Source organism: Psammomys obesus, unplaced genomic scaffold (genome assembly GCF_907164565.1).
Source record: "Psammomys obesus unplaced genomic scaffold, mPsaObe1.curated_primary_1811, whole genome shotgun sequence".
Classification (NCBI taxonomy): Eukaryota; Metazoa; Chordata; class Mammalia; order Rodentia; family Muridae; genus Psammomys; species Psammomys obesus.
Window position 1 is genome coordinate 953828 of NW_026596443.1, and position 23047 is coordinate 976874.

At 46.6% G+C, this 23047-nt stretch overlaps 1 protein-coding gene across 5 annotated transcripts in view; it reads right to left on the reverse strand.

Moving 5' to 3' along the window:
- Positions 1-23047, reverse strand: part of Nfasc (neurofascin) — a 168309-nt gene that overhangs the window by 47456 nt on the left and 97806 nt on the right. For all 5 annotated transcript variants that reach the window (XM_055598206.1, XM_055598204.1, XM_055598205.1 and 2 more), the window contains 6 exons: positions 22626-22748; positions 20437-20607; positions 16518-16568; positions 10233-10344; positions 9639-9823; positions 8396-8527 (listed from right to left, as the gene is read on the reverse strand). In XM_055598206.1, coding sequence (XP_055454181.1) covers positions 8396-8527; positions 9639-9823; positions 10233-10344; positions 16518-16568; positions 20437-20607; positions 22626-22748 — 774 coding nt within the window. The remainder of the gene's footprint in view (positions 1-8395; positions 8528-9638; positions 9824-10232; positions 10345-16517; positions 16569-20436; positions 20608-22625; positions 22749-23047) is intronic.

The window sequence follows — 23047 nt, forward strand, 5'->3', positions numbered from 1 at the left end:
ACAGCGCTAGCAAGCTGCACCCCCTTGCCTGTCTCCCGTTTCTTCACCTGTTCCTTTTCCTTGACTATTTTAAAAATGATTTTTTTACTTAGCATATAAAAATGATGAGATGATATTCTCACACACACACAATGTACTTTGATCACATTCTCCCCCCACTCCTCTCATCTCCGCCTCCCCACTGCTCCCCTTTCCACCCCCAGTCTCCTTTCTGATGTCATACCACATACACATTGTGTTTAGTTCTTCAACTACATGAGGTTTTTGTCTTTCTTCCCCTCCTATTGCCTTCTCTTGTCTTCCCATATCTTCTTTTTCAACAACTTCCTCCCTTTTCACAGATGTCTACTTTTGTGTTCTTGTGTATATGCATGCATATTCATATTTAAGCCCAGATTCCACACGTGAGAAAACATGGAACATCCGAGTCTAGCTTACTTCACTTAACATGGTACCAATGGTTGATCTTCATGTCTGAATAAAACTCATTGTGTCTATGCATCATGTTACTCTCTATCTGTTCATCTGTGGATGGGCAAAGAGGCTGCTTCTGTGTCTTGGCTGTTGTGAAGGGCTCAGCTAAAGCGTGGATGTGCCAAGTATCTCTGTGGTGTGCTGAAGTGTATTCTTTGGAGTATATGCTCAGGAATGATACAGCTTAATTATACAGTAGTTCTATTTCTAGTTTTGTAAAGGTATTTTGTTTTGTGTGTGTACACATGCCAGAGTGCACTTGTAGAGGTCAGAGGGCAGCTTTTGAAAGTTGGTTCTCCCCTTCTATCATGAGCACCTTGGGGTTCAAACTCAAGTTGCCAGACTTGGCAGCAGGTGCCTGAGTCTTCTGAGCCACCTCACCTGCCCAAACACAAACATGTTAGGTCAGGATGAAGGTTGTTATAATATGTGTGATGTGTGATCAGAGGACACGTTCATTGAGTTGGTTCTTTCCTTCCATTTTTATGTGGGCTCCAGGGATGTGCTCAGGCTGTGGCAAGCACCTTCACCTGTGAGCCATCTCGACAACTCTATCCCAGTGTGTGCACGTGCAGCGACAGTTCTGGGAGTTTTGTTCCTTTAAGAAACACAGCAACAGTATAAGAATATGTTTTTGTTTCAATAGCATGGGGTGGGGTGGGAATAAAGAGTGGGAAAAAGAGAAACCCACACTGTAGCAAAGACAAGCTGCGTGTGTGCGTGTTTAGACAGAGATCTCTTTATGTAACCCTGATTGACTTGGCTTGGAACTCCATACATAGAACAGTCTGGCCTTCAACCTCACAGAGATCCACCTGCCTCCGCCTCCCATGTGCTGAGACTAAAGGCGTGCACCATCATGCCCAGCACCAATTTTGGTTCTTTTCAGAATTTCTGCACTGGTTTCACACTGGCTGCCCCAGTTATCAGCAGAGTACAGATGAGTTCCTCTTTCCTCATCTTCATCATTCTTGTTTCAGTCCAATTGCAGGTTTTTTTTTTTGTTTTTTGTTTTCACTCAGACACAGATTTCCCCAATTGCAGTTTTAATTTCCATTTTCCTGATGGCTAGGGATGTTGAATGTGTTTTCTGTGTTTATTGGTTATTCGTATTTCTTCTTTTGAGAACTACCTGTTCAGTTAGTCTGCCCGTTTGCTGATTGGATGGCTTGTTTTCCTGGTGTTACGTCTTGTAGTTCTTCAGAGTCTAGTACTCTCAGGTGTAGGGTTGGTGAACCCCGACCCCTGCTCTGCAGGCGGTGGCTCCACTCGGCTAGCTGTCCCCATCGCCCTGCAGAGTCTTCCTAGTACACACAATGTGCCTATCAATTCCTGGAACTGTTTCCAGAGATGCCACAGTCTCTGGCAGAAGGTCCTTGTCTGTGCCTACATCTTCAAGTGCTTCACGTTTTCCTCTAACAGTTTCAGGCTTTACATTAAGATCTTTGATCTGTTTTGCATTGATTTTTGTATAAGCTGAGAGGGATGGATCTAGTTTTTCTTTTTCATGTGGACAGCCAGTGTTTCTAGCACCGCTTGTTAAAGAGGCTGTCTCCTTATCAATGTATGCTTTTGACGCCTTTGCCAAAAATTAGGTTGCTATGGTTGTGCGAGTTTCCATTAGGGTTCTGTATTCTAGTTCATTGGTCTGTTTGTTTTGTTCCAGAACCATGTCGTTTTCATTACTATAATTCTGTAGTATAGTTTGAGATCAGGTATAGTGACATCTCCAGTATCTCTCCCACCCATGAATTTCTGGCTAAGGTGGACCTGTCCTTGAACTGAGCCAAAGCCAAACTTCCTTAGATGGTCTCTGTCAGACACTTTATCACAGTGACAAATAATTAATACTGATGTCCTTCTAATTTCTAATGTTGTCTTTAACATTTAAGAAACAATGTTTCTTCTTTCTTTCTTTCTTTCTTTCTTTCTTTCTTTCTTTCTTTCTTTCTTTCTTTCTTTCTTTCTCTCCTTCCATCCTTCCTTCCTTCCTTCCTTCCTTCCTTCCTTCCTTCCTTCCTTTCTTTCTTTCTTTCTTTCTTTCTTTCTTTCTTTCTTTCTTTCTTTCTTTCTTTCTTTCTTTCTTTCTTTCATATTTACTACTATTCACTTTGTATCCCAGCTGTACCCCCCTCTCCAGTCTCCTCTCAGTCCCACCCATCCTCTCTCTTCTCACCCTATGATGCACTCCACTGATAGGGGAGGACCTCCACCCCTTCTATCTGACCCTAGGTCTTATCAGGGCTGGCTGCATCATCTTCCTCTGTGGTCTGGCAAGGCTGCACTCCACAGAGAGAGGTGATCAAAGAGCTAGCCACTGAGTCCATGTCAGAGACAGCCCCTGCTCCCTTTACTAGGAAACCCACTTGGAAACTGAGCAGCTTATGGGCTTCATCTGAGGGGGTCTAGGTCCTTTCTATGAATGGTCCTTAGTTGGAGCATTGGTCTCTGCAGGCCCCCCTGGGCCCAGGTTTTTTGGCTCTGTTGGACTCCTTGTGGAGTCTCCAGGTCTTGCTATCTTCCCTATACTCTGCCCAAAGTTTGGCTTTGATTACCCTGATGGGTAGAGTCTTTCAGAGGCTTCCTGTGGAAGGCTCCTGTCCTGTTCCCTGTCTTCTCCTACTTCTGATGTCTATCATGTTTGTCTTTCTGAATGAGGTTTCAGCCTCTTCCCTAGGGTCTTCCTTGTTGTTTAGCTTCTTTAAGACTATAGATTTTAGTATGTTTATCCTATAGTATATGGCTAATATCCACTTATAAGTGAGTATAAAGATCATCCTGAGTGAGGTAACTCAGAAGCAGAAAGACACATGTTCTAAGTTTTAATTGTGGCACTCTTTCACCTTCTTGGTTAAACTAATCACTGGCGGGGGGGGTTGTTTTGTTGAGACTATTGTGAATGAGACTATTTTCCTGTTTTTTTTTCTCAGCAAGTTTGCTATTGGTGTAAGAGAAAGCTTTGTGTATTGATTTCATATACTGCTGCTTTGCCAGAATCATTTATCAAATCTAAACTCTTTCCTAGGTTTATGTCACCTGCAAATAGGGACTTATTTTCTTACTTGTGTCCCTTTTTTTTTTTTTTTGTCTTTTCTTATTGCTCAACTGAGGCTGTAAGTACTATCGTGACTAGGAGAGCAGACAACCTTGTCTCATAGTTTTCTTAGACAGGTTTTCAGTTATTCCCATTCAATACAATGTTTCATAGGTTTGTCAACACAGACTTTATCGTGTTGAGGCATGCTCCTGTTCTTAACTCCTTTAGGAAGGCTTATCAGGAAGGAGTGCTGGACTTTGTCCAAGGCCTTTCTGGGTTGGTTGAGATGGCTGTGATCCCCATCCATACGTCTCTTTATCTGTTGTATTACAGCTATTGATGTTGAGCCAACTTGCCACATCCTTGGAACGAAACCAACTTGACTCTGATGTGTAATCTTCATGACATGTTCTTGAATTTAGTCTGCAACTGTTTTATTGATAATTTTTTCATCTATGTTTATCAGGGAAATTGGTCTTCAACTATATATTTTTTTTTCTTGAGAAAGAGTCTCATCCTTTAGCCCAGACTAGCCTGGAATTCATCAAGTAGCTCAGGCTAGCCTTAAACTCATAGCCATCCTTCTGTCTCAGCCTCTTGAGTGATCTATCATGTCCGGCCTTATAGCTTGTGTGTGTGTCCTTGTTAAGTTTGTATTAGGGGTTTGCTGGTTTACTGTGTTGGACAGGACGGAGTCTTCCATAGCTTTGCTCATTCATTTATTCTTTACAAGAAAGTTACATTCTTTGCTGGGTTCTCTTGGCTGACATTTTATTCCTCTTTGTGTTTAGGATTTCTTTAAGCATCTCTGCAGAGTGGGTTGCTGGCCAAAAATTGCTTTCATTTGTGCTTGTCTTAAAACATCCTCATTTCTCCACGAACTTATTTAATTACATTTTTTACATTTATTTAGTGAATGTGAGGTATGCATGTGCTGTGCATACATCTGGAGGTCAGAGGAAAATGTACAGGAATCAGCACTCTTCTTCTAACATGTGAAATCAAAGTCAGATTGTCAGGCTGAGCCATATTGCCAGCTCTTCTCCATGAAATTTAAAAGACAAGTTTGATGGATGTAGCAATGTTGGTTGACACGGTCATTTTTAGGGATTGTATTGAAGTTTGATGTCATTCTGCTGCATTTGTGAGTTGATATTTTTTTCTTACACCTTTTGCTATTGTTTGATTGGTACTTTGGACATCTTGCCCATGATGTATCATCAATATCTGGTCATGGCTATTCGGGGTTACAAATGCCTTTTTGTTTTTGTGCTGGCTAGTTTTTGTTGACTTGATACAAGCTAGAATCACTGAAGGGCATGGAGTCTCAACTGAGAAAATGCCTCTGTAAGATTGGGTTGTAGGCAAGACTATGGAGTATTTTCCTCTCTTTCCTACCCAGCTTTTAGTTCCTACCCTGATGTCCTTTGGTGACGAACAATCATGTGAAAGGTAAGCCAAGTAAACTCCTTTCCCCCAGGTTGCCTTTGTCATGGTGTTTCACCATAGCAATAGAAACCCCAACTTAGGGTTAGGTAACTATATTTACAGTTAGATTTAGGAAGTTTTCTTCTGTAATTCCACTGAATAGATGTTCTATACTTTTAGTTTTTTACCTCAGCTCTTTCTATTGCTTCCCGGATTCTTAGGTTCATCTCTTGATTGTAGCTCAGAATTTTTGGAAGTTGTTTTCATATTATTTACTTAAAAAAAATTTAGTGATGTTAGTGATGTTTAAATTTAGTGATGATGATTTCCTTGACCTTTCCCTCTACTCCTGATAGTCTTTCTTCTTCATGGTGTGGTCTGTTGATGGTTTCTATTGTGTTGTTTTACTTGACTCATTGTGTTTTTCATTTCAGGATTTTTATTTGATTAAAAAAAAAAAACACCTCAGTTTCCTTGCTTGTTCACATTGCTTACTTTTTCCTGTGTTTTCTTCTGACTTTTTCATCTATATTTCTGGCTTTTGTCTCTTGATCCTGAGCTGATTTCCTCCCTTCATTCATCTGGTTGTTTCCATTATGTTTGAAGTCACTGATCATTTTGCACACAAACATTTACATCTGTAAGTGACTCATTTCATGAGTTCAGTGGCTGAGGAATCATGTTCCTTTGCAGGGGTCATGCTGGCTTGTTTGTATTCCTTGTGTGTCTGAGCTGTGATTTACATATCTGTTGGTCCTGATAGCTCCTAGGGTTTCATTTGTGCATCTTTTTTTTTTTTTTTTAAGATTTACTTATTTATTATTTATTTATATACTATTCTGCCTGCATGTATGCCTACATACCAGAAGAGGGCACCAGATCTCATTATAGATGGTTATGAGCCACCATGTGGTTCCTGGGAATTGAACTCAGGGCCTTTGGAGGAACAGACAGTGCTCTTAACCTCTGAGCCATCTCTCCAGCCCCTCATTTGTGTATCTTCTTATTGTGCTTTTCAATTTCCAGAAGCCTTCAGAGAGGAGACAACAAATTGCTGTGACAGCAACAACACCAAGCCATACTTGGCCTAGAAATACACGTAATGGTGGTTAAAGCCGACGGATACATCACTAATGGCCATAGAACACAAAACGGCAAAATAATGCAGTGTGTGCTGTGAAGCTGAAAATTATTTAGAGTACATACAATATTAGTAAATAGTTGAGATAAAGGAAGGGGTCCGGGGAAAGGGGAAATTCAAGAAACAAGGTTAGCTAGAAGAAGAGAAGATTGTCTAGTAGAATGCAGAAGGGGAAGGGGAAAGAAAAAGAGATTAAACACAGGCTCATTAATGGAACAGACTGTAAAGAAAATGACAAAAATTTAAGAATGAGAATGAAACAACATAGAAGACTGTTCTGGGATGAGGATCATGATGACATCACTTCATTAGTGATTGCTGCATCAGGACCTGGCTTTGATCTCAGAGTCCACGTAAAGAAGCCAGGCACAGGGCGGCTTTACAATCCCAGCAATGGGGAGGCAGAGACAAGTGCATCTCTGGGGCTCCCTGGCAGGCCAGCCTAGCCTCCTTAGCAAGTTCCAGTCCAGCGAGAGCCCTTGTCTCAAAAAACAAGATAACGGCTCCTGATGAATAACACTCAAAGTAGTCCTCTGGCAAAGATCATATGTGAACCTGCACACACACAGAGCCTTTATTTGAAAACTAAGATAAAGTCTAATAACAGTACAATACAAAAAGAAAGGGAAAACACAAGAGGCTAATAAAAAAGAAAATACTAACAATGAAAAATGCACAACACAAGTAGATAAATATAAAAAGAATATAATGCTAAAATAAAAAAAAGTTTAAAAAAAATAAGCTGAAGTGCAAAGACAGCCGAAAGAAAAAGTGAAACACAGGTGGATAAAAAAAAAGTTAGAGCAGTTTCTTCCTGGGGCTTTGACAGCTGGAACCCATTAGATTTGGTGGATTTGGGTTTGGGGGTAGTGTAAGAGGCTGGTAACCCTGGTCTCGTCTGTGATTAGTGTTGTTGCTGAGCTTGTTATGGGAGAAGAATCGTGTCTGCCAGAGTGGTCTTCACTTTCTCTGCACACCAGGGGCCTTGTCGGCCACACTTAGCCTTGTGGTCTGTGGGCTGCATTCTTCTTCTCCTCTGTACTCCACAGTGTGTGCACCCTGGGGTGGAAAATGTTTACTGGAAGTGTCTCCCCTGAATGCACTGAGTGGGGACCCAGGCATGGCATGACCTTGCTACAGGCAGCCCTGCCATTGCTCTTTCCATACCTCCCAGTGCCAGCCTCCCTGCTGTGGAGATGGTTGTGTAGGTCAAGTGGTCAGACGGAACGGAACAGACAGGTGGCTGCTGAGATTCACCCGCCCACTGACCTCAGGTTATTCTCAGTTGGTAAGGTGAGCTGCCGGCCACTAAGGGTGAGACTACCTTTCCCTATATATCAGTAGTTCTCAACCTATTGGCTGAGACCCCCTTTCTCACATCAAATATCCTGCATATCAGATATTTACATTATAATCCATAACAAATTTACAGTTATATTCATAGCAAAATTACAGTTATAAAGTAGTAACAAAATCATTTTCTGGTTGGGGCCACCCAACATGAGGAACTGTTTTAGAGGGTCACAGTAGTAGGAAGGTATAGAAGTGTGCTGGTCACACTTCACCACTGTGGCTGAGCTGCCTGCACCTGTGCTTCACCTCAGCAGCACCAGATGCCCTGTGGTTGGGGCTCACTCTTTCCCGGGCTTTTTTTCTTAACTGCATCACACTGAGGCAGCTTCTTTCTACAGCCTCCTGAATTCCCACTGCCCTGATTGATAGCCTCACATTTTCCCAAGTCCTTAAAGAAGGAAATGACTAGACATTTAAAAATAAGACAACTGGACAGAATATGATGTGAGAACAGGACCAACATTATCAGACCTCTCCATTCAGTCCATCAGGATGGGACCAAAATTTCCGCCAAACACTTATGTTTGGTTCTTCCACAGTCTTTCACATTGTCACATAACTCTGCCTTTTAACTGGCCCTTGTTAGAGAGTGAGACTCAGATCCATCATTGGTTAACGACCTTATCTTCTAAGCCCTACTCAGAGCCCAAACCTAAGATGAAGCTGCAGTTTCAGATTCTACACTGGGCTTTAGAGTTATTGGTCAGAAAGCAAAGGTTAAGAAAACAATAAAGAAGCACAAATTTCCAAACACAGAACCATAAGCAAAGGCTCTAGGCTACTTGCCTCCTGTTCTCCCTGAGAAATAAGGAAGGCTTTCTACCTCTGAGATGCCTGCGGCGGAAGGCTTCTGGTGGCAGCACTAAGAAACCACCTGCTTCCTTTACTTGGGACATTCGGCCACCAACAAAACCTCTGGAGGGTAGAGGGAACACACGGAGGAGGACAGCAGCTCCACTCACATTGCAAAGGTTCTCCATTCACCATCCACTGTACGGTTGGCTTTGGGTTCCCATTGGCTCGGCATACTAGCCTCCCATCTTCACCAGGAGCCAGGATCAGGTTCTTGGGCTCGTCCAGCCAGTATGGAGCAGCTGCAAGACAAGGCAGGCAGAGGTAGATGGCACAGACCAGGCCCGAGAAGCCAGGTGGGGTCCTGTGTGAGGGCAACCCCTAAGTCCCAGCTCTGACCATTCACCCTCAGGGCGATGGCTCAGCTCAGCCTGCAGGTGGCTGGCTAGCTGAGCCCACAGAAGAGAGTCTGCTCATTAGAATTCCCCCAAAGCCTTTAAAAAAAAACAGGGACGCTGGGGCTCATCCTGACTTACAACATCTGAGTTGTGAAGGGACTCTGAGAGGTCAAGGGCATCGATAACATGCTTGGCTGCACCCTTTGGAATTCCATTGTTATAAGAACGGGAAGAATTGAACTTCTTTTTCTTTTAAGCACTGAACTGTAGTCAGAGCTGTTCTTGGCTGTTCACCCCTTCTCATTATTTGAACAATTTTTTTGTGAACACATGGAGTTTTCTGAGAAAAGAAACTTCTGGATTATAGCCTCCAAAGTCTTGTTGTCCACCAAAGAGAATGAGAACCTGCTTGTGTGTGTGTGTGTGGTGCTAAGACAAGGTCGTATGATCAGTCAACTGTACTGAGAGAGTTCTCCGACTCAGCGCCTCAGCCCTTGACCTTCCATTCTGCATGTAGCCCTGGGCTGAGAAGTGACTCAGCCCATCACATAGTGGAGACCCACAGTGACAGGAGCTCTAGTGTCTCAGCAGCTCAGATGGGCCATGCCTGCTTTGAGGGGAGGGAAGTGGCTTAAAAATAACCTGGCCCATGATGATTCCCGTCCTTAAGAAGAAGCGTGGTGCCATGCACACAACACAGACAGCACAGGCTAAAGCAACACATCACAGATGGAAATGCAAAATGAAAGGAAAGGCTCTGAGAGGAATGTCACTTGAGAGAGAGCCCAGAATCCAGGCAAACATCAAAGCAAATCTCCTTCCTGCGGTACCCAAGCCCATGAATGCATGTAGTCGCACATCCAGGGGTGACACCATCATGGCAGCCCACTGTTGTCACTAGCCAGGACACCAGAAGTTCCCCACTCCCTGTGCCTCCTTGCCACAGAGCAAAGGGTGTCATGATATTTGCGTTCAGGGCTGGCAATGCTCATAATGAGAAATACACACAACGTACCCTTTACTCTCACCGAGATCGTGTGCCGGATGCTGCCCATCTTGTTGGAGGCCAGGCAGAAATACTCCCCAGAGTCTTCTTCGGAGACGTTGGTGATGCGCAGGGCCTTGTTAAAGTTCTCAAACTTGGCCTTGTCAGATGGGAGGTCCCCACCTTTCTTGTACCATGCAATGTCTGGTGTTGGGCTATAAAGGGATCACGCAGAAAACAAAGGGCTCATCACTGAATGCATCTCCTAAAAGAGCCTGGCACCCAGATATCCTAACAGCAGACATGGACCCAGGAGGGAGATGTATACACTCTAAAAACTGGGCTTCCTATTCAGAGAAGGCTGTTTGGCCACAGGGTCTCCACAGAAACAGAGCCAAGATTCCACATGACTTAATGCTTCTACAGCATGCCCAGCCGCTGCCTTTTCTCTTTTTCCCAAAACAGAGACAGTCAAAGTGGGTTGCGGACGACAGACACATAGTGCCCTGCCCACCGGGCTGATTCTTCCCTTTCGCTATGTGCTGGTATGCCTCCAAATGTGTAGACTGATGCCCACCCATCCTTCCAGGAGCAGGGCTAGGAGATGGTGCAGGCTGTACGTACACCCCAGAAGCAATGCACTCCAGCAGCAGGTCCATGCCTCGAAGAACCATCTGACTGCTCAAGGTGCCCTGGGGATACATGAAGCTGGGCGTGCTCTCTGCAACCCCTCGGGCTGAAACAGGACAGAACAAACTTCTGTGAGCCTCCTGTCCAGGTGTGCCAAAAGAATTGGGTTAGAGAGAAATGTCACCACTTCCCGCAGGCTGGGTCCTTCCAGCACAAGCCACCCCCAGGATCTGGGTATCTTTAAATGTGTGTGGAAGGTTGGGGTCCTCTGCCCCACCAGCACATGTAGGTAGCCAGCTTTGTGTTCTGTTGAGAAGAGCCCAGGAGCCTATCCTTTCCCTTTGGGACAGGGCGGGGCTGTGGAACAGTGAGAGGTCCATTCACTGGCATCTGTGTTGGGATGGAGAGGCCACTGCAGTAGTCCCCAGGGCAGGTCATCTCAGCATCAGTCTTCCTCCCCAGACAGGGACATGGAAGAAAGAGAAGGCATAGATTGGGGACATAGGACAAGCAATCTGCTCTTTGGGACTCTGGTAAGGAGCTGGGCTGAAGCAACAGAGCCCCAGATAAACAGAGAATTATTAATGGCTTAGCAAAGACACAAGGAGAATGAATGAGAAGAGATGACTGGAAAGCTGAGGCCAAGCCTACTGTGTCTCCTCACTCTTGGCATAACTGCATGAGAGATGGGGTTAGTGTAGGTGGGGAGAACAGCAGCCAATATGAGGGGAGGTGATCAACAGTTCCACTAGGCTGGAATCACCATGAGATAGGCGGATATCTTCCACACAGGTTTTAGAGGCCAGGTGGTCCTTACACTAATACTGTTCCCCATGGACGGGGCAATCAGTCAGGGTATATCCATGGAGAGTGGACCCCACCTTGCCCAGGCTTTACTACTCTGCAATACTCTTTGTACAACTCCATGGAAATGGGAAAAAAATAAAAAATTGTCCAACCAGAAATTCCAAGACAAAGGGGAAATTGGAGGAGGCACCACTTCCCAAAGACACACGAAGACTGAAAGGTGACTGTGACCCGCTGGCACCACCACGGGTCTTAGGCTCCACTGGACAAGTGGGGAAACAGTGGGGAGGCAGAGCTTCCAGGAGTCAGGAGCCCTTGGAGATGCCTGGAGTGGGAACAAAGGCGTTCATCTGGGTGTGACTGCTGCTGCTGGGGTGAAGGCTGGCTGGTGAGGGTCCAAACTCAGTAACTTGCACTTCCTAAGGGACCTGGCTGCACTTGCAGGTGTCTGGCTAGATTGGGAAGGCTCCTGTCCTGGGGATGCCCAGCTTCTCTTCATTAGCCACTGAGAGACCTCTCAGAGAGTTGACTTAGCTTTCATCTTTTTTTTTTTTGTCAAGGGAAGAAAGGTTAAAACACTGAGGTATTTAGGCTACTGACACAGTACAATACATGGCGTGCGGCACGTGTTCAGTAAATATTTGTAGAGCAAGTTAAAAGGGGGAGGATAAAGAAAAGAGGAGGCAACAGTTTACCCCCACACTGTAGATGCCCTCATTTGTCATACCAGCACACACACATACAGCAGTGGCAACTGCAGGCTATTAATCCATTAAGTGGTTAGTTGGTTACTGTCTATACTTATGGACCCAGCAGCATTCACTCCCAGTACCCAGGAAGCAGAAGCTTCCTCCCACCCCCATCACCAAAAAAGGGTCAAGGATACACAGTCATGGGCACCAAAAAGGCAGGGAGGTCCAGGGTAGGAGGTTCATGTCAAGTGGGTGAGTCTGTCCAGAGTTGTAAACCCCACAGTGACATGGAAAAGATGCCACCTCGGTCATCACACTCATTCCACATACATAAAAAAGTCTGAAGGAGCCAGTCTGTGACCCTCTGGACATGTAATTCAACCCATAGCATGCAGCACAAACCCACAGTGTCAGAGAAACAGCAAGGATGGGGAGCAGGAAGACTAACACGGGTCTCTGGGCATCGTGACACACTGAAGTGTGACCGGAGAAAAGCTACAACACCACCACATTTGTAGGATGTGGGCTACCAACCCACAGAAGTATCTTAGGGAGGAAGCAGCAGCTGGAAAGCAAGGCAAGTTCAAAGGAAATGAAAGAGTACCTTGGAGTCAGAGGGACGCGTCCCCACTCAGTAAGTATCCATAAGGGCCAAGTGCTGTGACCGGTCACTGCAGCACCAGCATTGCTAATCCTCACAACAAACTTGAGCACTTCTGTGTTTTCAGCAGAGTTTCTGTGACATTAACAGGCTTGCCCAAATTCCCATGTTCACTGTTTTGGATTCTGAGCTGTGTTGTGCGGCTGCTCTAAACTGTCTCTCAGTCAGCAGCTGGAGATGTCACTTGTCCCCATTTCTGACAGGCAGCTTCAGAATATATTTCTAATAACCAAAGGAACTCAAAATCCAAAAGGCCAAGAGGTGAAGGAGAATGGTGTTTTGTCCTTGGGAACTGCTTTGGTCACCATCTAAGATCGCAGCTTTCCTTGGCGGCACCTGATAAACTCAGAGCCAAGAGGCTGGGGAGGGAATGAGGAGGCTCCAGGGCCCGTCAGATGGATTCATAGGGTATGCATGGTGACTAGCGGCTTTCCAGAGGAATGAGAAGGCTGGAGCTAAAGGGAGTTGATGACGACATGTCAGCTGAACAGGAAGGATCACATAAAAACTTAAGGAAGAGGACCTGGCTGGTGTCCCTGGGAGTCCCTGTTCCCAACACAGGGTGCCTGGTTTCTTTCCCTGGAGGAAACACAGGAACTACCAAGACAGAGGTAACTATTGCATGACACTCTAATGTGTTAAAAGATGCTTTAGGCAGGGCAGCTCTTTTCACTGAGGCAGGAGTGCTCTGTCCATTTCCAGTCTTCAGGGTGGGTCTGTCCCGAGACCAAGGAAACCTAAGATCCAGATGCCAAATTCAAACTTTCATAGATTTAAGAAAAGCTGCCGATGGGTGGGCCTTGTAAGTGCAGAAAAGACCCATGGATCTACAGAGCCAGATGGTCAGTCAGGGGACATCAGGTCATGACCCCAACTTTAATCAAATTGGCTTTAAGGGTCAAAGGAGAAACAGTTTCTGGCTGTCTCCTATTGAGAAAGGTCAAAAGTGCTGACAAACTTAGCCATTCCCTTCACTCAGAGCTGCCGGCCAGCAGAACAATGGCTCAATACATCAGCTGCATCTGGGGCCCATTGCCAAATGCAGCTGTCTATGGCAGCCAGGCCCTGCATCCAGGTCTCTCTGCTGCCTTCAGTTCTCGGAACTGAGGCCTGAAGACACGTGAGGCAGGTTTCCCGGCTCGCCATCCATCTTACTGGCCCTAGGTACACTGAGCAAAAGGTATGGGGAGGGGTGGGTGGGGAGTAGGGGGAGTGTGCCTCTTGGTCTACAAACATCTGGTATGTCTTGCTGTTAGGAAAATTCTTCTGTAAATTTAATTCAAATCCTGCCCACAATGGTTGCAGCTTTTCTTCTTACCCATTTCTTAGCAGAGCTTGGGATCTGGGCAGCTTTCATTTCTCTAGTGTACCCTAATGTCTCTCCCTGTGGAGTACTTCTCCTGAAAGTGTGCCTGCCTTTCTCTCCCGGCCGCGTCTGCAAATTCTCTGCATCTCCCTTAATTTAGAAACAGATGGCCTATATACAATCCAGTCCACACAAAACTTTTCCCTTTAAATCCAGCAATGGGCTATATATAAACATTGTCAGCGTGTACAGCAGCTTAGCAGGCTATGGACCCTTTAACCTTTACAACCATCTTTGAGGCTAGTAATCTGCCTGTTTGGCAGACAAGGAAATCAAAGTTCTAAAGCATTAAGTGGCTTGCCCACTGTCACCTAGTAGTATGTCCCAGAGACTGGGTTTGCCCTGTACACCTCCAAGTGCACACGATAAAACACCTGCTTTCTGGCCCGAGTGAAACCCAAGCGGCTTTCTCTGACAATCAGAGGGGAGATGGCTTCTGACCCATGTCCAGGCTTGTCAGCTCTCTGTGCAGATCATCAGAAGAAAACAGAAGAATGGGGTGGCCCTACTGCTAGGAAGAAGCATGCCATATTTCAGAGCCAAAGAGAGGTGTGTGCTGGACATTTGTCATTTACAGTGTCCCTTGGGTAGCAGCTCTGTGTACTCAAGAAGAACTTCCTTACTTTCTTGTTTTTTCTTTCTTTCTAAAACCATCAGCTTGGTTGTCCTTTGTCAAATATGTGCCTCATTTTAACTTTATGTCCTTCCCAGCAGCTTCAGGCTATGGCAGCCCTGTCTTGATCTAGACTGAGGACCAGGACTCAGTCTCCATGTGAACTCTATGTGAAGTCCTGAGTGATTCTCACAAATCTCACTTATTCTCTTTAAAAAACAAAACACAAACAAAGAAACAAACGAACAAACACATTGGCCTCTGGAGATAGTCTGGGTTATATGGCTGGAATCACTCAGCTATCTTCCATGGATAAAACAACTTTACATTTCCCTGCCTTACACAAAGCAAAGAACTTGAGCCAGCTGACCTCTAAGGGCTCTGATGTGTTCTGGATTTCAGAGCACTTCCTACAATAGATATTTGGGATTCAATTTAGAAAAAGGCACATTGCACAGCAGTGCTCTGGGACTTTGGACACAGCGGTGGTTGGCCCATTATCCTGAAAACAAATAACCCCCAGAATTCAACAAAGGCTCCTGTTTCCTTGGGCAGTAAGTCTCTTCAGCAGAGTCTCAGCATGGTTCTTGCTGCTTGGTGCCAAGTTGGAACCTTTGTTTCCCCCTGGCTCTCATTTCTCACCCCATCCTCCACTCTAGACACTGATCATTGCTTATATTAGCCATTTCAGGAAAGACATTCCTACCTATTTGAGCTCCCAAAGATCCCCTTGGGGGCCTGAGCTAAGCTCAGAAGCATAACTGATGATGGGACCAGCTGCTTCGCCAAAGCCAGCAAATGCTGAGTCCAATGGCTGCTCAAGGAACACGAGGCCTTCTTAAGCCACAGCATGGTGTGACTCAGGTGTGCAAATAGCCAGTTCCCCTATTAATCAGACCTAGTAGTCAGCTGTGGTTTGTTAAAATTACAACTCATTGTTATTGTTCCATAACTCGCAGATGTGGATGGTGGGCACTGGATTTGTACTTGATAGCAGAAGGGAGAAGAGGCACAGGTGTCAGGGACTTGGATGGACAACTTCATTCATACTCCCCTGGAGAGGGAACACTGACCCAAATTCTTAACACCATTTTTCTAGGGAAACCGTAAATCCTTTTTTAAAAGGGGACTTATTTATTTTGATTTTATGTATATGCATATCTTGCTAGCCTGTATGTAAGAGTTCCAAGTGCATGCCTGATACCTGCAGATGCCAGAAGAGGGTGTCCGATTCACCGAAACCGCGTTACAGACAAGTCACCATGTGGGTGCTGAAATTAAACCTCAGTTCTCTCCAAGTGCAGTCAGTGCCCTTAACTGCTGAGCTAGCTCTCCAGCTCACTAGGGAAACTTTGAAGAGGTCTGGACCCTGGCTGTGATGCAGTAGTCTCAGGAAAAAAAATTGAGGCTTCAAAGCAGGCAATTCATACCCAGAGTTAGTAGAAATTGACTGTGCTCTTTATACAACCAATAGGAACCTGATTTCCTGTTTCCTCCTAACTGTGCACTCTCCCTCTGTCACAGTTAGATCTGAAATGTACACCTGCCCTGGCTCATGTTTGATGCTCCGCTTATGGTTTAGGGGTGGGTGGGACATTCAGGTGAGGTCTGGCTGATGAAAGTGGATAACTAGAGGTGGTTCTCTGAAGGACATCTGGCCTTTGGTTCCTGCCTTGCTTCCTGCTTCCTAGTCTGCTGGGATGTCAGCAGCCTCTGCTTCCCCGCCACGATGGTCTAAAATGCTCTGAAACTCTAAGCTGACATAAATCTCTCATCTCCTCACATTGCTTCTCAGATATTTTGGACACAGTGGTGCAAAAGTCCACTTTCAATCCATCTACCATTGATCCTTAACTCTCTGCTTAGCCTTCCATGGAGATCTGCCTTGCTTAAAACTTTCTTCAGAGAATTCAGCAAATTGAGACTTGTACATTGGAGGGGCAAGGAGAAAACACTTTTGATGCGAGCCACTTCAAGCTCCCACTGGCCACCTTGCTCCAGGTTGGCAGTATCCTGAGGTGTCCCTTTCGCACCTGGCCTGGCCAGCTGTCCACTCTGTCACCGAGCAGGAGTTAATGTCATAGTATCAGTCAAGTTAGCCAAAGTGGATTAGGACAGGAGAAGTTACTCCCGGACTCACCACTGTATATGTCAGGGTGGTTTCTTAAAGACGAGTCATTATAGGGGTTGTCTGCAATAAACAAAAGAGGGTGAGCAAACAGGGAGGCGCAGCAGGTGTGGGCACAAACACGAGGAGGCAGAGAACAGAAACACAAAGCCACACAAATGAGGAGAGCACCAGTGGGGTTTTGCAAAAGAAAATGGCACAGTTGGGAAAGAAATGCGCTTGGTAGAGATCAACACAAAAACAGCTCGAAAGGAAACAAAGTGGTTAAATCCTGCAAAAGAAAGCAATAATAAAATGAGATTATTGTGAAAGTAAAAAAATTAGGCTTGAATTCTGCTTGGTCCATCTATATTTTGAACAAATGAGGTAAGAATGTCTTGTAGCATCTTGTGGCTGGTTCTGAACCAGCTTCTCCCCAGGCCCCAGGACTCCACGTGAGACCAGCTAGAGAAAAAGGAGCATTAGTGAGACCTGCGGAGGACAGCAAAGCCCTGCCTGGCAGCAGCTAGGCGGCAGGGTATAGGGGTGCGTGAGCATGAGCTCGCGTGCGTGCGTGCGTGTGTGTGTGTGTGTGTGTGTGTGTGTGTGCGCGTGCGGCGGGCGGAAAGGGGGAAAGACAGTCATCAGCAGGGAGGGACAGAGAGCCCTTGCAGAGCCCAGCAACAAGAGCCTTATGATCTGACCAGGTGGCCATCACTATAGACCAGATCTCTGCTGGGAGACCCTGGTGGAGGTTCCAGGAGCAGAGTTTGGGTCAGAACAGCAAGATGAGGGGATGAGTCCCACACCTGAGATCCAGAGCTCTCTGGTAAGTGTGGGGGCAGGGACTTTCTTTAAAAAGCAGTACCAGTGGCTCCCACTCCAAGGTAAGGTGACTAAGAGAGCCCTTGGTCCTTCAGAACAGGACACCAACATACCTCTTTCCTTAAGTAGCTTTTTATTCTCTACCAATCCCCTTACAGGGTTCAAGTTCAGACAAGTCCCCACAGGGGAGAGAGTATACAGCTGACTGACTGGAAGCCAAGTGGACAGCTCCCCATTCCCTCAAGCCAGGACATAGTTCAACTTCCTGGGGGAGGCCAGGGGCTGTGTTAGAACATTTGCATATTTAAAGACAGATCAAATCCTATCACAAGCAATTGAAAGAGGCTATGTGGGTTCTTTCTTTGGGGGTCTGGCATTGACTTGCATCCCCAAACTGCTTTATAGCCAGCAATGAGAAGGTTTTCATTTTCAGAACTACTTCACATGGTGGTGTTAGCTGATAAAGACCTAGCTGCTTTGGAGCTGCTTTGGAGCTGCTTTGGATGGATCTGGGCTGTAAGGTGGGAACTGGTCCACAGTGGAATGAAGGGGTAGGTGGTACCAGGTAGCAGGGCTGAGACAGTGCTTGGAAGAGAATGTTCTTGTCTTCCTCTGGGGGACACAGTGGCAAGTTCAGCTGAAAGTGGCCCTTCTCTTTCACTCCTATGGTACCAGGTATAACAGAGGTTCTTCCAGGGGAAGACCGATATGCAACGCGAATCTCAGTGTAGCTGTGGAGCATGTGTAAGAGATTCAGGGAGACTGTTCTTGAGGAATGCCGAGCACCAGCAGAAGCATAGAGGCACTCCACTGCCTGCCTAGGCAGATACCTTCCTTTTTAACCAGGATGCCTCTTACTGTTGCACTAGAGACTGTGTGCCTGTCACACTATGGACTGAATCTCTTTGTCAACCTGACTCTTCTGGTTATCTTGTACTTTATCCTAAAACAGATTAGAAAGAATTTTTAGACTGCCCAGTATTTTGATACACACATATATGTTAATATATGTGTTTATCTTTCTCCCCTTTCCTTTGATGCAATTAATAAAAATAGCATAATAAGACAGATTTTGTCCCCAAAGACAAACTACAGACAGACAGGTTGGCTTCCCACCCAGACCTGGTTCTGAAGGAGGTAGAGAAAGCCTGTGCCCTTTCTAGACAGGAAAGTCAACAGAGCCCAAGTGTTCTATTTTAAGAAACTGTGCCCAATTCTAGGCTGGCTCAGATGCCCAGAACTTGTTTCTAGCCAAAGCTGCTCTTGGGAGTGCTCCAGGAAACTGGTAGCATTCTGTTCAGGTTCTTGACATTTGGAGGAGAGAGTTTCCAATGGGACAGGCGACTCAAAGTAAAGCAGAAACAAGTATCCTTTACTTACATCTTCTAGAGAAAAGAATGCTTCTGGGAAGTTCCATTGCTAAGTGTCATTTATCCTGAACATACTCCCACACTCTGCCCAGAACAGCATGGCATCTGGCTCATGCCCTGGAACAGACTGACTTTCAGCATCACCCTTCCTAGGTGAACATGAGGGCTGTGTAGGGTCATTCTTCTCTTGACAGCACTGCTCCACCTACTGGCTCCTCCTCATTGCCCCCTTGTCCTGACTGAGGCCACTCAGAGGCCCTGGGCAGATCACACTGTCCTCCTTCATTTAGCCAGCTGGCAGACAGTCACCTGAAGTATACTGAGGAGGCACAGCAGGCAAATCAACTTCATTTCTCAGAAGTCTCCTGGGGTGGGTTCAGGAGTCAGAGAGCCAGGGACTTTGGAACATCAGGCAGGGCCCCTTCCTGGGGTTTGAGCAATCCCGTGGGCTGTCTATCCCATCATGGCAGACAACACCCACTGGCAAAGCAGATCATAGACAAGGAGGCAGCAAGAAAAGAAAGTAAGAAAGGGGGAGAAGGAACAGAGGAAGGAAATTAAAAAAGGAAAGGGAAAAAAGAAGAAACCCTGAGAATCCAGCAAGGAGAAGCTGCTCCTTATGGGTGAGTGTTCCATCCCCAAGGAAAGAGATGAGGTTGTGTGGCTGCCATGGTGCGCCTGCCTGTCACCAGCGTAGACTGAAGAGGCCTGCACCAGTGCTGAACAAGTCCACCCAGGTTTCCCCCCAGGGGACTCCCCAGCAGTGTGAGACCCTGGAGATTGGCCTTGGGAAGCTGAGGCTCAGCTTCATTTTGACCTGTGGTGGCTCTAGCCTGTAATCCTCACATTCCTCACCATCCACAGCACAGCACTGACAATGACAGTCACAGCATGAGTCAGACAGACTAGAGACTCTCTAGAAGGTCCTCTTCTAGCTGTGTTACATATCCATGGTGTAAACAAACTGGCAAGCTATTGAACAAGCTGAGGACCACGTGGCTTGTCCTAGTGTGCCTCTGTAGAGAGCCACCACCACGCTGGGCGTGGTGGCACACTCCTGTGATCCCAACACTCAGAGAGGCAGAGGCAGGTGGATCTCTGTGAGTTCGAGGCCAGCCTGGTCTACAAAGTGAGTCCAGGACAGCCAGGGCTACACAAAGACACCCTGTCTGAGAAAGAGAAAGAGAGAGAGAAAGAAACCACTGTAGTGGGTTAGGGAATGCGAATTTGTTTTTTTGGTATTATCAAAAAACAGTCAGGGGATAAAAAAAGTTGAACATAAACCTGCATTTTATAGACAAAGCAACTACACATTACAGAACCAAGCAAAATTTGTCCGATGTGTCCACTGATCCTAGTATCATATGCACTGGCTTTCTTCTAGAAACAAAGGCAACCAATGATTAGAAAGGAAAGAAGTAAGCTGAGTGCACAATAGCAATTCCTGATGTGAAGGTCACTGAAAGTCACCTCACTCAAACTCCAGGAACTTTTGAATGAGAGCGAAGGGCCCCTGAGAGAGTTCAAGGCTGTTGAGGTGATCTAGGACTGGACCTTGTACGTGACTCTGATTCCTATCAAAGTACAAGCACTGGCTGAGCATAGGGCTAGGTTTGACACAAGGCTTCTGCATCCTGAGTCGATGCATAAGGCAGGAGCAGTGGCTCAGGCACAATGAGCTAGCCCCAGGTATGTGTGACACGTGCCCTTAGGGATTGCCTCCTGTGACCCCAGCCCCAAGAAGGGCCTGCACTTACTGGTGAGGACCTTGAGGGTGAAGGGGTTCTTCTGCTGAATGGTGTGGGTGAAGTGGAAGCGCGCGTTGCAGCTGTAGTCAGTCTGCATGTCCTGCAGCATGACGTTGGAGAAGTACAGGTCCCCATTATGGCCCTGGGAGACACGCTTGTCCTGGGTGATGGGCTCCATGGCTGTGGGGAAGCAGAGGGGAGACGGGAGGTTACCTGGCTGACTCAGAGATAATCATCTCAGTGTTCAGAAGGTTAGATGGGGGACTGGAGCTTGCTACCTTTTAGCTCCTCCCAGTTCTGTAGCAGGATAGTGGAGGGTTGAACGCATCCAGGCGTGCAGTTAAACCAAGATGGACTTGTTCCCTTTGCCCAGGTTCTGTGACCACATTTCTAATTGCTGTTCATCCCACAACCTGACTGACTTCAAGGCCAGAATGAGAAGACAAGCTTCTGTCTGCTCCTGGAGCAGGAATCAAGTGTATACACTAGTACAGGAGCATCCTGCAGGCAATAGCCAACACACTTTCCTCTTTACACCTCAGGACCCAGCTGAGACCAGAAGACACAAGTGCTCTCAGTACTGTGCTAAGTACGCCCAAACTTGGCCTTGTTGTAGTTAAACAACAATTGGCCATTGGCCATCATCGATTATAATATGCACTTTTATTTTGTTTACCCTTAGGGGAGAAAGCAGTTCTTGGTTATAATTGTGGAACGTATGCTAACTGATGATGCACACTGTCGAATGAAGGGAAATGCAGAACTGAGAGTGAATGGCACCACAGGAGTGGCTGAGGATGTCAACGCTGCTCTGCTTTTCAGGAGCTGGTGTTAACACAGGGTCAGCTCTCTAAGCTGTCGGTTGTTGACACTCCAGGCTGATCTACTTCCTGTCCCCGTAACTTCTTTTTCATGTCAGTGATGCCAACTGTCCCACAACGGGTGCTCAGCTCTTCAAATCATTCCTCAAAGATCTGCTGAGGACCTACTATGTGACAGATCACATGTTCCAGAAGTGGGTGAAAGAAAGACAAACCCTCAGTCTAGCAGGAGATAAAGGTCATGATAAGTGGCGTGGACAGGAGAGTGCACTGTGGGGAAGGACGGGACTGCAGAGGGGACCTTGTCCTCTAGGGGTGCCTGAGTAGAGCCCTGAAGTCTGCATGTCTGTGTCAGGCACACAGGCAAACCTACAAAGGTTCTGAGGAGCTCGGGGAGTGTGTCTGGAGGCTGAGGGACATGGCCTAGCCCGGAGCTGAAAGGTGTAGGGATGAGGGGGAAGGGCTCTAGAGACAAAAGGACCAGGTCATGAAGGCGACTATCCCAGGTAAAGGAGTCTGGGCTTGTCCTGAGGCAAGAGAGGAGCCAGCAAAAGCATGTGAATGAAGATAACTGATTCTGCTCTTTAAGCCTAGGAAGGAGACCCAGTATGAAAGCTCACAAGACTCTGGGCCGAGGAGATGTTAGTGAGAACAGAAAGATGAGGAGGGCCATGAGATATGTTCAGTGGGTGCCATGGACCTAATCTAGTGATAAGTGTGATGGAAGAGGTGAGAGAAGAGTCTGAGCCGACCAGTTGACAGCCAGGTATCCTTCCCCACAATGTGAAGGGAAAGAGGAACAATGACTGTTCAAAGCCAGCCTCTCAGAGGCTCTGAACAACTTGCTCAGGACTACACAGTAGCATCAGCCTCTTTACACAGCTGTTCTGAGCCACACGGCCACTTCCCAGCTGCTTCTCACAAGTTGGTCACCCAATCAGCGAGAGCCCACAAATGAGTTTCCATACCTCTGTGGCATCTCTGTGAACCAAGGCAACCTAAGGAATGGTCCTTGGTGGTTTTGTTCTGCCGTTTGTCTTTTTGCTTAAAGATTCAGAGCAAGCCTGCCGTGGTGGTAGACACATGAGGCGGCTGGTCACATGGCACCCACAGTCAGGGAGCAGAGCAAAAGGCTGCTGCTCCGCTCGCTATCTCCTTTAATCTGGGATCCCAGCTCATGAAATGGCTACCACCCACATTTAGGGTGGGTTTCTTCACTTCAATTAACCCAACTAGAAATCCCTTACAGACAGGGATTCTAGAGACTGTCAAGTTCACAATTAATATTAACCATCATACTCCCTCTCCCCCATTCAACCGGTCCACTGCCCCGCCTCCCAAGCTGGGCGCTCGTGAGGCCAGGCTTCCCCAACTTACAGCTGCTCATCCAGAAGATGACTGGGGACGGGAGGCCAGGTGGGGGGTTGCACTGCAGTGTCAAGGGGGCACCCTCTTGGACCACAACGGGATCCAGGTTTTCCTTGGGCCACAGGGGAGATTCTGGAGAGAAACAGAAGAGGGTGAAGTACAGCTGACATCTGGAGCTGGTCAGACTCAAGAGAAGGGGAGATATGGGAGAATGTGGGAGGCAAGAGAGAACACATACAGGGTGACACTTGAAAGTAGGGAGCTTTTTGTGACAGTGGGCACTCATCTTTCAGCTGCCCTCTCCTCTCCCCTCCTCCAGTGCTCAGCGTAGCTGGTAAGGATGCACTGACTAGTCTGGAAGTTTTCTTTCTAGGAATCTTTCTGGGGTGGGAGAGACCCATGGAGGGCAGGGAGTCCTGCTTGCCTCCCAC